Source organism: Apium graveolens, chromosome 8, assembly GCF_009905375.1.
Source record: "Apium graveolens cultivar Ventura chromosome 8, ASM990537v1, whole genome shotgun sequence".
Lineage (NCBI taxonomy): Eukaryota > Viridiplantae > Streptophyta > Magnoliopsida > Apiales > Apiaceae > Apium > Apium graveolens.
This window is the reverse complement of record NC_133654.1, coordinates 247,693,575-247,708,586: the sequence shown is the minus strand read 5'-3', so window position 1 is coordinate 247,708,586 and position 15,012 is coordinate 247,693,575. Positions and strand designations below refer to the sequence as shown.

The 15,012-nt window shown below is 39.3% G+C and overlaps 1 protein-coding gene across 1 annotated transcript; it reads right to left on the bottom strand.

Moving 5' to 3' along the window:
* Positions 1-4,475: 4,475 nt before the first annotated feature.
* Positions 4,476-5,564, bottom strand: LOC141676701 (kirola-like). Its single transcript, XM_074482406.1, has 2 exons — positions 5,301-5,564; positions 4,476-5,006 (listed from the first exon to the last, which is right to left on the bottom strand). Exons 1-2 carry the CDS (start codon positions 5,488-5,490, stop codon positions 4,741-4,743), a joined length of 456 nt encoding a protein of 151 aa, XP_074338507.1. The 5' UTR covers positions 5,491-5,564; the 3' UTR covers positions 4,476-4,740.
* Positions 5,565-15,012: the final 9,448 nt, after the last annotated feature.

Here is a 15,012-nt window from a genome sequence, read left to right as displayed (position 1 = left end):
CTTATGAACTTCAAGTCCTAAGTAGTATTTAACCAAACCCAGATCTTTGATAGTAAATGTGGAATGCAAAACTGTCTTGATATGATCAATAAAAGAAGAATCAGTTCCTGTAAGTAGAATAACATCTACATAGACCAAGGCAACAATGAATGAGTCTGCAATATGCATTATGAAGAGAGAATAATCAGCAACAGTCTGAACAAAACCTAAACTGATAAGAACAGCTCCTAATTTTTCAAACCATTGACGTGAAGCTTGTTTAAGGCCATATATGGATTTGTTCAGTTTGCAGACCAAATCGGAATTTCCATAAACATGATGTCCTTTAGGTAACTCCATATAGACTTCTTCAGGAAGATCCCCATGGAGGAAGGTATTATTTATGTCTAGCTGATGAACATACCAGTTTTTAACAGAAGCAAGAGCCAATAGAGTTCTGACAGTAGTCATCTTTGCAACTGGTGCAAAGGTATTATGATAATCTTCTCCTTCAACTTGAGTGAAACCCTTAGCCACAAGTCTTGCTTTGAATTTATCCAATGTACCATCAGCCAAATATTTGAGCTTATAAACCCATTTGCAACCAATTATTTTCTTGCCTGGAGGTGGAGAAACCAGAGACCAAGTATCATTAGACTCAAGAGCAGTCAACTCTTTATGCATGGCCTCGACCCATCTAGGATCTGAACTAGTCTGATTATAAGTGTATGGTTCCTTTAAAAAAGAAATATCTGAAGAGATGGTGCAAGAATACACATTGGTTGAAGGACAGTAATGACTATACTTGTATTTGGAAGCATCAATAGGACAACTCAAGAAAGCTGAATTGACTTGAGGAGAATCATTAATAACAGAATGAGAAACTGAGGAAATATGATAGTCCTTCATCCAAGAAGGTTTGAGTTTAGATCTTAAGGAAATTCGTGGTGGTAAGGATACATCAGAAAAAGAAGAAGATGAAGGAGAATCAGAGATTTGGTTATCTGGTAGCTGAAAATTAGTAGCAGGAGAGGATATGGGACTATGATCTATAAAAATTGCAGGTAGTGATTCACATTGTTGTAACAAAGGATCAGAAGAAACATTGACATTTAAAGGAGTATCATCAGTATTTTCAACAGGAGGATTGAAAATAAAAGAACAATCAGGAAATTTATTTCTAAAAGGGAAAACTCCTTCATGAAAAATGACATGTCTAGAAGTGTGGGATTGCATAGTTGCTGGATCAAGAAGCTTATATCCTTTCTGTGAGTTAGGATATCCAACAAAAATAGTGGGAACTGCTCTAGGCACAAGTTTGTCTGAAGTATGAACAGTCATGTAGGCCAGACAACCAAAAACTTTAATAGTGTCATAAGAAGGGGGCTTATGATACAATTTCTCAAAAGGACTGATGAATCCTAAAACAGAACTAGGAATTCTGTTAATCAAATAAGTTGATGTTAACAGACATTCTCCCCATAAGTGAAGTGGAAAATGAGACTGAAAAAGAAGTGCTCTAGTCATTTCAAGCAAATTCCTATGCCTTCTTTCTACTTTACCATTCTGTTGTGGAGTTTGAGGGCAAGTGGTTTGATGACAAATGCCATTAGAAGTGAAGAATGAAAGTAAATCCTTATTAACAAATTCTCCTCCATTATCACTTCTAATGCATTTAATAGTAGTATGAAATTGATTAACAACATAAGCAGAAAAATCTTTAATAGACTGAATGGCATGCTGCTTAGTAGGCAGAAAAATTGTCCAGATAGCCCTTGTATTATCATCTACTATTGTCAAGAAGAACTTACAACCATTGCAAGTTGCAATTTTATATGGACCCCAAAGATTACAATGGATAAGATCAAAAGGAAGCATAGATTCAGAAACACTAGAATTAAAAGGTAAACGACATTGTTTAGCCTTTGGACAAATGTCACAATGATTCAGACAATCAGACTTAGAAATAGAAAGATCAAAAATCTTATTGAGTACAGTACAAGGAACATGTCCTAATCTCTTATGCCAAACAGAAGTAGAACAGGTTTTGGATACTGATAGCACAGTGGCCGAGATAGAAGAATGGTCTGAAACAGAATTATCAAGCTGATAGAGGCCTTCAACAAGCTTACCAAGAACCAATTCCTTCATCTGGAGTTGGTCCTGCAGAATACACTCAGTGGAAGTAAAAAAAATATTGCAATGAGTCTGAGCAGACAAGTTACTAATAGACAAGAGATTGAATTGAAAGGTGGGAACAAACAAGACATCATCAATTACCAAAGAAACAGGATATAGCAATATTGATCCTGAATGAGTAACTAAGGCTGTGTTTCCATCAGGAAACTTAATGGACAAGGGAGCAGACAAAGGTTTAATATTATGCATCAAGCTATCATCACAACACATATGGCTTGTTGCTCCAGTATCTAGAATCCACATATGGACATGAATCTTTGTAGTGGACAAAAGAGATAAAGCAGTACCTGCTATATTCTGAGTAAAGAAACTAGAGGGTTCAGAATTTTGAGAAAAATTATTCTTCTGAATGCTTTGCATTAAGGTAGTCACTTGTTGCTGAAGTATTTCCATTTGAGATGTTAACTTTCCAGAATTGATCTCTGCTGGACTGAACCTTGGCTCTGTCATACTAGAATTCACACTTTGTGTAGCTTGAGAAGATTTAATAGACTGAGAATAAGCATTCTGAAATCTTGAATTCCCAGATTTCTTCTTCCCTCTGTTGTTAGGGTGATATGGATGATCTGCAGGGTAGCCAATTAGTTTATAACATTTTTCTTTGAGATGTCCCTTTCCATGACAATAAGAGCATTCCATTGAAGAACCAAAAGAACCAAATCTCTCATTAGATTTAGTTGTTGTTGTTGTTTGAGGCTTAGGAAGATTAACCATCATAGCAATCTGAGATGGAGAAGACAAACTGTGTGTCTGCCTCTGTTTTTCTTCTTGTTTCAACAACATAAAAGCCTGATTTACACTAGGCCATGGGTTCATCATTAATAAATGACCCCTTGCAGCAGTGAAACTGGAATGCAATCCCATCAAAAACTGAATTAAACGAGTCTGCTCAAGCTGCATCTCCCAGTCCTTAGTAGCACCACACGTACACTTAACAACAGGTTGTAAAGCCTTCAATTCATCCCAATAGCCTTTCAACTTATGAAAGTAAAACTCAACAGAGTCATTCCCTTGCTCCAATTTAAACAAATCACGCTGAATCTCATACACTTTGTGACCGCTAACAGCATCAAAACGTTCACTCAATTCACTCCAAACAGTACAAGCACTATCAAGATAATTCATGCTACTACTAATATCATCAGAAACAGTATTGAGAATCCAAGTAATTACCATATCATTAACACGTTTCCAATGAACATATAATGGAGAACCTTCAGGAACAGGAGCGAATTCTCCAGTAACGATTACTAACTTGTTTTTCGCAGAAAGTGCGATTTGTAAAGAACGTTTCCAGGATGCATATTTTTCAGATCCAACTAACTTTTTAGAGATTAAGATCATTCCAGGTTGATCATTGTTATGAAGATATAAGGGATGCGCATTTGTTTCAATGGAATCAGGATAAACAGTATGCGATGTGTGACTTGTTTTGTTAGAAGTACCTGCAGTATGTTGAGTAGGAGTCGCCATTAAAGCATGAGCATACGAATGAAACAACGAACTAGAAGACATAAAACTGTAGAATGTCTCTAAAACTGACCTAGAAATGTGAAAATTGCGGAAATTGAACTTACAATCGATTATATTGATCGACGATTAACAATTGATCGACGATGTTCAAGAAACAAGACAAATGATCGAAGAAAACGATCACTTCAGCTCTAAAACGATCGATGTAGCTCTGATACCATCTTAACATTCATGATAAATGTAAAAGTATTTGTGAATACAACTGTAATGAACAAGAAGATAAACATCAAGCTTACTGTATTTTGTAAATGAAAGTAATTACAGATCTAGATACAACTTGGAGAAAATGGAAGATAAGTTCTATTTTTAAGAAAGTAAAAGTTAACAAACTAGAATTACAACTCAGTCTTTTATATCCACAACTCTAACTCTAACATAATGGAATGACAGCTCATGACAGCTCAACACCTAGCAACACAGCTGGCTTGTGCTAAAATATAGACTTGCTTACTGACGTCTTCATATAAGACAATAAAGCATTTTTGTAAAGCTTTTCTTGTTCAGTCCTACTAATTTCTAATCAACACTTTTATGGTACGTCCAATTTACTTTTTAAAATTCACAAAAAATAAATTTATTATAAAAAATTAATAGATCTTACATTTCACCCTCATCTCTTCTTCCCTTTTCTTCGCTCTCCGGCTAAAGCTTGGTGTTTTAATTCGGTGGGAATATAAAAATTAAACATATTTGTTTTGTACAACTTGTGAAAAAAGTCAATTCTATCACTTATAGTAAGAGTTAGTTTGAGATGGTCCAGCAGGTGAGGCATGCAGTAATATCATTACACATAATTGTATATTTGTATATGTAGACGTGCGCTCTTTAATAACGCAAGAACACTGAACATACAACTCACACACACACAAATATTAGCACTTGCAAACAAACATCACTTTCACTCCTCACCTGGACTGCCCCGAGCAAAGTCAACGCAACCCAGCCCGGTTTTATTTCAAGCAGTAGTTACTGCAGTTATTATTTCTTCAGAAACATGAAAATAGAATAGCATGACCTGACATCCACATATTACTGGAGATGGTGAGACTCGATATCTTTGGTGAGATGAATGAAAAACTCCATCAAGGAATTAGGATCCTCCACATCTTCATGAAGCTTCTCGTATTCCAGAGTCCATGTTACCAAGTTATCTTCACCCTTTGTGTCAACATGAATACTTATTAGGAAGCTCTTGTAAAGCTCCATTAGATCTCCTTCCAGCATCTTAAAGGTGATGAACTTGTTCTCCTCATCTATGGTTTCGATAACCTGCTTTGCAACCTTCTTCTTCCCGTCTACATAAATATAAGTAATGATCAAATCTTATCGGAGCATATTAAGTGAGAGTTAAGTTATATGGAGATTCAATTACGGACCTGTTTGACTTATCTTACAAGTAACTTATAATTACACGTTAAAAAATCTATACAATTTTCGGCTTATAAGCTGTTAATTAACAAAAAACGTCAAACATGTTATGCTTATACATATATCTATGATACTTCAAAGTACATCAATCTATATAATTGGAAATTTGCTTATAAATCTAGTTTAGAAATATCAAAGGCGGATTAGGTCAAGTAATTTACCATGAACATAGCGCCAGGAGATGATAGATCCTGCTTTTCCAAAATCACCTTCATGCAAATCACAGCCCTGTACCTTTTCTGGTGAAATATTGGGTACATGATGTGGTGTGCTTGACCATAGCTCATGAAAAACATCTCCGGCAGACACTATTTTGGTTTTGTTGACCAACTTACCCGTTATAGGTGCCATATCAGTATCACCAACTTATTGACTGTTGAGGAGCCCTACACCTTCAAGTACCAATATTGATAGGGAGGCTGAAATATTTATACTTCTAAACTGGAACCTCATTATGAGGGATAATTTTTAATTTTTTTATGCTGCTTCTTCTTTGTTTTTTAATTAGGAGGAGAATTGATTGATCTATTGTTCCAAATCCCACCTTTTAAAACTAAGTCACACACGACTTATAAGCCTGTAACAACTTATTTTTCTTATAGGTTTGAAAGTTAGCAATTACACACTTTTTTCAGCTTATTTTGATTTTTTTATTAATTTTGATTTTAAAATATAAGGTTTATACTTTCTCCGTCCTAATAAATTTTTAACATTTGAAATAGAGTGTTCGACACGCATTTTAATGCTTTTATCTATTATAGCTACATAAATAATTTTAAAAACTTTTTTTTGGAATAAATTTAAATGTTCAAGTTTTTGTTAAAAAATAAAAAAAAAATAAGTTATAGAACTATACTATATAATAATTTTAAAATTACATTTCGAATCTTAAGAAAAGACCGGAACAAGATGGTAGCTAGGTTGTCGGCAGATGTAGCTGAGGGTCTGAGGCCACGGCTAAAAATGCAAACTACGGATTAGAGGTTCCTGTATTTACCTATACTAGTTGATAACCCGTGCAAAGTACGGGCCTAATCAATTTAGTTAAATAATTATTAAAAATTATAATAATATAAGTGTCATATCAAAATTTCTAATTTTTGTTCAGAAAACCAAACCCAAACTATTGAGTACGATATTCCTGTTATGATTATAATAAAAAAATTATAATTATTATACGATTTTAAAAATTTTATTATTTTATTAAAATATACTATTGAATCATATGAGAAATAGAATTACTGAGTTGAAATAAATATAAGAATTATAATTAAAAAAGGGTTAAATAATACATATAATATTATAAATTATATAAACAAGAAATTTTGCTTTTCCCTACCAATTATAATTGTAGATAAAAGGTGTATATTGGTGGATAAAGAAGTTTACCTACAAATATGATATTGGTAGTGAGTGGTAGGTCAAATATTGTAAAGAAAGAGTATTTATCTACACATGTTTATATATGTTTATATGGGTAGGTGAAGTAGTAAATGGAGCCCATCTTGCTGAATAATCAATATGACTCACCTGTTGACATGTTGATGATGTGTCATTGTAATAAGTGACATGGCCATCCTGTAGTGATCCACGTGGCACTCTACAAACAGTCTACATGGCACCTAGTGAGTGGTCCACGTAGCAACCAAAGAATGGCCAATCTATCAGCTCTTGAATGGACCGGGTGGTACTTCTTGTACCGTTATACGTATTTCTCAAATTTCATATAATAATTTGGTACAATCTATTTTATATATAATATAGCAATTAGGGAGTTCATTTAGACAATTTAATAATTTGAAATTACTTAAGTATCCCTTATAAATATGTATTATTAAATATCAAATTTAACAACATATATTAATTACATCTAGCTCATTAATTACTAATAATTATATATTTATTACTACTCCATTAATGTATATTAAGGACTTATACTTATAATTACATATATATTTTTATAAGTATAGACTAAAATTATAATATATTATAATTTTATATATTTATTATTATCACATTTAATATATCGTATGTAATATTTCACTTATTCGAAACTCTATTTCGAACGAAAAAACAAACATCGTATTCTTATTTAGATACGTATAATACCTGGATTATAATTTGAATTATTAGTTCACAATAATACATACATATACATGCATACATACATACATACACACATACATACATACATACATACATACAGAAATACATACAAACATGCATACATACATACATACAAACATACACATACACATGCATACAAGATATAAGAAATTAAGGTAACTAGCACAAATAAACTCAATTTTTTTGTAATCGATTAACATGATATTGTCAAATAATGAATTTCCATGTTATACGGTAATAATTATGAAATTTAAAAATTTTAAACACTTTCAAGTACATCTCTTGTGAAAATACAAAATTAAAAATAAGTGCACATCACATCATACCACATTTTTTCAATTCTATAACATGTATACATTTCATTAAAATATGAGTTATGAATTTTGAAAATGATTGTATGTTATATCGATTATAAAATATAAAGGCCGAAAATACGCATCCTTACAGTAAAGACTGTACACAGATGAAAAAAACTTCTCGTAACCGAAATTATTTTTTACAAATAATAATGATGTTAGATCATGCCCGTGCCTCGCACGGGCTACAGAGCTAGTTTTAATAATAGATCAATTGGTTTTAGAAAAAAAAAATTATCCGCAAGTAACATAAAAGATATTTGATTTTTGTGTAAATTCGTATTCGGCACACACAAATAACAAAAGCAATTAGATAGGCAATGGGATTTCTATACAAAAAATCGTCACATAATTACATATTACATAAATAAAACAAAATAATATATAAATTTGAGGCCTAGATTTTAAGTAATCTAGAGTACAAAATTGGATGATATTAAGCCTGTGATTCTCAGAACTTTATTGCTTAGAATCTTCAGCTTGTGCACATGATTTGTTAAAACCATTCATCTCACGCATCATTGCGTCTCTAGCTATCCTCATATTTATGATTTCCATCATGTCATGCCGAATTTTACCTGCAATGGAAAAAAGTTGATGTTATATCTAGATGAACAAGATTGAATCAAAGTTTTACTTAAGTGAAGAGGGGCATGGTAGATCACTTATTACAGACTATTAAAAGCCTAATAATGAAGAACAATAACACACATAAATTAACAAAACCTGCAACAAAACCACTGAGTTGTGGACAGAGTCTTCTATCAATTTCCATCGTTGAGGAGAGAAAGAAAAACAACCAGAAGGCCAAGAAATTAGGAAATATCCATGAAATTAAATTACTTTGTGCAATTTTTTTAACCAATACTGTACAATTTCTGATAATCCCAGATCACCCCGGGACCTTCTCCTCGTAGGGCCCGAACTCGAACTCCTTTTAGGCTGTGACGATGGTCGTGTGCGGTGTAGCTGTAGGGTGGGAACCTACAAAACAGAACCGGAGGGGGGTAGCGTCCCCGCGGCACCTCCGGCGTGAGGATGAGAAAGGGTTTTGAGGAGAAGAAGGGCAAAGTTGGGATTATGCAGATATGTTTGTGAGGAGTACGTGTGTGCATGTAAGTATATGTGAGAGAGAGAGAGTATATATGCTTGTAACCTGTAACCTTCCTTCTGTTCTACCTTTTATAGGCCTCCTACTAGGGTTTAGGGGTTTGTCCCTTTTCATCTAGACCGTAGGTTGGCCTTTTGGACTGTAGGGCATCTGGACGCCTGGGATGCGTCAGAGTACTATCAGATCTGGACCGTAAGAACGTCCTGGATTCCGGGTGCCTGGAAGGTGGTGATGTTGCCACGTGTTCTGGGCTCCCCAAGGTCAACGCTGAATCCGTCAGAGTACTATCAGATCTGGACCGTAGGAACGTTCTGGATCCCGGGAACCTGGACGATGGTGATGCCGCCACGTGTCCTGGGGTCTTATGTTTGGGCCCTGGGCCTCTTCAATTGGGCCTGACTTATTATGGGCTATCATTTGCCCCTCACTCACTTATGCGGGTTTACCCGGATGGGGGAGTAGAGTAATTGCCCTTGTGCCGCGGCGCCTTTGTAAAATTTTGGGGGTTGTTTGATTTGCTGCCCCCAAACCCCGGGGTCAAATGGGGATGAGACTCCGGGGTTAGCTTGGTTAGTCATTTGATTTTAGTTCAAGGTGGGGTTCCTTGAAATACTTTGGAAAATTTTGGGGGTTTGATTTATTGCCCCCTAAGCCCGGGGTCACATGGGGATGAGACTCCGGGGTTGACTTGGTTAGTCATTTGACTTTAGTTCAAGGTGGGGTTCCTTGAAATACTTTGGAAAATTTTGGGGGTTTGAATTATTGCCCCCTAATCCCGGGGTCACATGGGGATGAGACTCCAGGGTTGACTTGGTTAGTCATTTGACTTTAGTTCAAGGTGGGGTTCCTTAAAATAGTTTGGAAAATTTTGGGGGTTTGATTTATTGCCCCCTAAGCCCGGGGTCACATGGGGATGAGATTCCGGGGTTGACTTGGTTAGTCATTTGACTTTAGTTCAAGGTGGGGTTCCTTGAAATACTTTGGAAAATTTTGGGGGTTTGATTTATTGCCCCCTAAGCCCGGGGTCACATGGGGATGAGACTCCAGGGTTGACTTGGTTAGTCATTTGACTTTAGTTCAAGGTGGGGTTCCTTGAAATAGTTTGGAAAATTTTGGGGGTTTGATTTATTGCCCCCTAAGCCCGGGGTCACATGGGGATGAGACTCGAGGGTTGACTAGGTTAGTCATTTGACTTTAGTTCAAGGTGGGGTTCCTTAAAATAGTTTGGAAAATTTTGGGGGTTTGATTTATTGCCCCCTAAGCCCGGGGTCACATGGGGATGAGACTCCGGGGTTGACTTGGTTAGTCATTTGACTTTAGTTCAAGGTGGGGTTCCTTGAAATACTTTGGAAAATTTTGGGGGTTTGATTTATTGCCCCCTAAGCCCGGGGTCACATGGGGATGAGACTCCGGGGTTGACTTGGTTAGTCATTTGATTTTAAGTTCGAATTTTGGGCACGGTTTGGTGGGCAAGTACACTCCTGACATTTGATTTAACTGGACTCTGAAAAGCTGTCGCTGCAAACCCAGGATGCCAGGCGGCTGTTGGGATTCCAGCCGGGGTCAGAGATATACACCTGTTATGCGTATCTTTTGAGTGTACAGTTTTTTGTTTCCCCCCCTTTTTTGCCTAAAAAGACGCGCCGTGACATGATTGCAGTAGTGGTAATAACTGCTGCGGTTATTAATTTGTCGCCAATCAATTGGTGCCACGTGGCCCCGACGGTTTCTTTAACCCAAAAACCGCTTACATCTTCTTTCTTCCTTCTATAAATACCACCCTCTCCTTTTCTTTTTTCATTTACGCAAACACTTCTGCATAGAGAGATAAGAGCATTTTACAGAGATTTTTGGAGCATTCGCTGTTGAAGCCGCATTTCCTTCTCCTGCTACTTTGTAAGCATCTTGATTTCTCACCTCTCTCCTTTACTTCTTTTCCATTCGTTATCGCCATGCATGTAACCATTTTATGAGAGTTTTGCTTCGCTCTTTCGTATTCCTTGTTCGAATTTCATGACTGTCTTGTTCATTCGACCTTTAATCTCTGTAGTTTGTAGATTTTGCATGGCCTTTGCAATGGTTTTGTGCTTGATTTGCGTATTTAACACGGATTTTGGTAGTATTGTATGCGAATAAGTGGGTTTTTGTAGTGTAAATAGTTGTAGAGCCCGGGGCGTGTTCTTGGTATATGCTTTCTGTTGTATATGTATGTATATGCTGCAGATCTTGTTTTTGGGGTAAGATACGTACATGATTTGTTTCTAAACTTGTTTTGTTTTTTTGTCTTGTTTTGTTGTTGGGTTCGGGTTTGGCATTGACTCCGGGGTGCGTTTATATAGACACGTGTAGTATATGCCAGGTAGTCGTTTTAAGCGTATTGCTACTCTTAGGAATCGGTATCCCGAGCGTCCTGTCGGGTTAGGTGAACTTAACTCCTTCTACCCCTCTTCCTCTTCCAGCTGCAGTTTAGTAGAAATGCCTCCCCGGGTTGACCCGCCTCAATAAGTTTTAGCTCAGACCCTAGTATTAGGTCCCGGGGGTACCTTATCGAATCCGGATGGGTCGTGGGAGGATGTAGATGAATATTTTGTCCAGTGTCGAGTGAACCCCAAGCCCATGAGCTTTTATTACAGAGATTTATCCGAGGCATATGGGGGCCCGGATGGTTTGGGAGGCCGGGAGCCTTATAATGAGGATGAGATGGATAGGAAGTTCTTCACCACCCCGGGTACTAGGTATGAGTGTGGGGCAGTTCATAGAGAGGTTCAGGAGAAATACACAGACGCCGAGGTAGATGGTGCCCTTAGGCTTGCCTTTAACCTTGATGACACATACCAGTGGAGATGGCCTGAGGAGCATGAAAGGGTATACCACTGACCGGAGGGGGGATGGGTTGGAATTCCACTTGAGCATCTCCGGGGCATGCGCCTCGGATTATATCAGTTCACCAAATCCCTATGTCGGGATGTTTATGGTATCCCTTTTACTCAGCTAGCCCCGAACTCGGTGAAATGGATCAGCTGGTTTTTAGCTTGCTGCCATGCCAAAAATTACCTCCCCACCTTCAAACTTTTTTATCATATTTTTAAAATTAAGAGATCCACCGCTCGGCCGATTTACGAGTTCATGTTTAGGATAGAGGATTGTGGGTATCCTTCTGATAAGATGGTGCTCCCGGTTAGTATGTTGACGTCGCTTAAGGGATGGCACCGGGAGTTCATTTTTGTCCGGGGTGGGGATCTGGAGTTCATGCCACTCCATAAACTTGAGATTAAAACAGATAGGTTTCCGGTCCAGCGGCTCGGGCAAGCAGCTCTCGCGATGGTTTATGCCTTCTGTGGGGCACTTGGGACGCAGTGGACCCGGGACTATTTTACTAGCAATGAGAACATGCATGCTGCCAGATGTAAGTCTATTGCCTTTGCTTTATTTTGATACTGTATCTTTTATTGATTGCTTGTATCCGGGATTGATTTCTTGTTGTTTTCCTTTTCAGGTATTCCGAAGTTGATTCCCTACCCCCAAATATGTCTGCCCAACTTAAAGATCTGTCGGCCAAGCTGCGAAGGATTGGGGGAATGACTAGCGTGGATGTTGGGAAGAAGAAGGTTGGAGAGGGTGATGATGCGGCCCGGAAGGCGGCGCCGTCTCGCCCGGGGAGGACAACAATCGTGATTGACGAGCCCCGGTCCGAAGACGTGCAGCAGGGGGATGTGATAAGAGTTCCAGTACCTCGAAAGAGGAAGGGTGCCCCTGTGAGTTCCGGGGATAAAAGTGGCGATGTTTCTGAGGGCCCGGTTTCAAAGAAGCCTGCTATTGATCTGGCTCCGGACACTCCGGAGACTCTGAAGGCCCTGCTTGCTAGTTTTACCCCGGAGGCTCGCCGGAGGGAGTTGTTTGAGAATTATGCCAGCACGGCGGAGAGGAAGAAATACAGGAAGGAGCCCCTCGACGACTTCCTGGTCGGGCTTCAGGAGGATATCACTGTTGTAAGCCTTTTTCTTATTTGCCTTCTTCTTTGCTCTTGTATTTGTGTTGCCTAATCACGATCTATAATGTTTTCAGGCTAACTCCCGGGTTGCTGGACTAGTTTGTATAACCCGGAGCCTTCAGGCGAAGGCTGATGCTGCCGAAGTTTACCAAGTTGAATCCGAGCGGCTAACCCGGGAGATTAAGGAGTTGAAGGAGGCCAGTGCAAGGGAGGCTGCTGCTCATAAGAAGATTATAGATGAGATCCGGGAGAGGCAGGACCGGGCTGAGGCTTCTGTCCGGGAGATGAGGGCTGAAAATCAGAAGTTGAAAGATGATCTTGCCGCCCGGCCCACCCCCGAGGAGGTTCTGGCAGGGTTCCGGGGGACTCCCGCGTATTTCGAAGAGCTGAATGACAAAGCGCTGGAGAAGATCCAGATCTGCTGGAATGTTGCTTCGAAGTATCTCGGCGAGGAGCCTCAAGGTACAATAGACGTCTTCCTGGAGAAGTATATAGAAGAGGAGACCCGATTGGAGCAGGAAAAGGAAGCTGTCCGGGCAATGGAGTCTGGTGTTGGGACGTCCAGCAATGTTCCCTTCTTCTCCGGGTCGCCACTTGCTGAGCAGCCTCCCCTACCAGAGGGCAATCCGGAGCAGCCTCCTTCGCCTCCCGCCGACTCTGCCTCTGAAGCTTAAAGATTCTGCCATGTCTTGGCATGTAATTTTTATTTCCTTATTTTTAGTTTGAGCAATTTCGAACTGAGCCTTTTGGCTTTGTTAACTTGTCTGTAAGCTGAATGATTCTGATTTGCCCCCCGGGGTGTGGTTCCCCGGGGTAGTTTAATATGATTGTGCTTTTCTTTCTTTCCTTATTGATTTGTATATGTTAGGAAATTTTTGGAGTGCGCATGGGCTGTGTTTTTGCAGACCCCGGGTTGGGGTAAAAACATTTAACTTTGAGAAATTTTATAAGTACTCATGGGTTGAGTTTTTATAGGACCCCGGGCAGGGGTAAACCTCCATTTGATAGAAATTTTTAAAGTACACATGGGCTGTGTTTTTAAATCTGATTGTAAGTAAATAAGCAACGTAATGAAATTGATTCGAACTATGGAACGCTTAAAGTGGAGTTTTTCATTCATATTGAGAGCAAAAATTACATTCTGGGGTGAATGAGGACAATGCTTACATCAAAATATCATAATATAGATGTAGATGTGTTTCCAGGGTGTGCACCTTTTCCTTATTGGTAGAATTTCCTTAGGCGGGCTCCATGCCAGGTATTGGGGACCTCGGTTCCGCTGAGGTAGCTTAGCTTGTAAGTTCCCGGACGGATCACTTCTTTGACTATATAAGGGCCTTCCCAGTTTGGCTGCAGTTTTCCCTGGTTAGTTGGGTCCGAGGCTTCAGTGTCCCGGAGTACTAGATCTCCTGCCACATATTCCCGTATTCTGGCTTTCTTCGTAAAGTAAAGCTTTGTTTTTTCCTTGTAGCTTTCCATTTTTTCTACGGCCCGATCTCTTACCTCATCCAGGAATTCGAGGTTGGTCCTCAGGCCTTCTATGTTGGAGACCTCGTCAAAGTTGGTCACTCTATGAGAAGGGGATCCGGTCTCTATCGGTAACCGGGCTTCAGTACCGTAGGCGAGCTTGAATGGAGTCTCTCCGGTTCCCGTCCGGGGGGTAGTTCTGTATGACCATAAAACCTTCGGGAGTTCATCCGGCCAGTTCTTTTTAGAGTCTTCCAGTCTCTTTTCCAGGCCTCGGAGTATAGTTCTGTTTGTGACCTCAACTTGTCCATTCCCTTGTGGATGGGCGACAGATGCTTTTTTGTGTCTAATCCCGAGTTCTTTCAGATAGGTTTCAAAATCTGAACCCACGAACTGCGGACCATTGTCCGAGATTAAGACCATCGGGATCCCGAACCTCATTACAATCGTGTCCATAAACTTGATGCAGTCTTGTTGGTTAATGGTTCTCATAGCCTTGGCCTCCGCCCACTTAGTCATATAATCTATTGCTATCAGGACATAACGGAGATCCCCTTTTGCTCGAGGGAAAGGACCCATGATGTCAATTCCCCAGACAGCGAATGGGATCGGTGAGAGAACGGATCCCGGGAGGCTTGACCCCTGCTTTGGTACGTTGCTGAACTTCTGGCACTTACTGCATTTTTTGACGTAGGCGACTGAATCAGCGTGGATTGTTGGCCAGTAATAGCCTTGTCTGATGACTTTGTAGGCTAGAGCTTTAGCCGCTAGGTGATCCCCGCAGATCCCTTCATGAACTTCCCGGAGGCAGTAATCCGCTT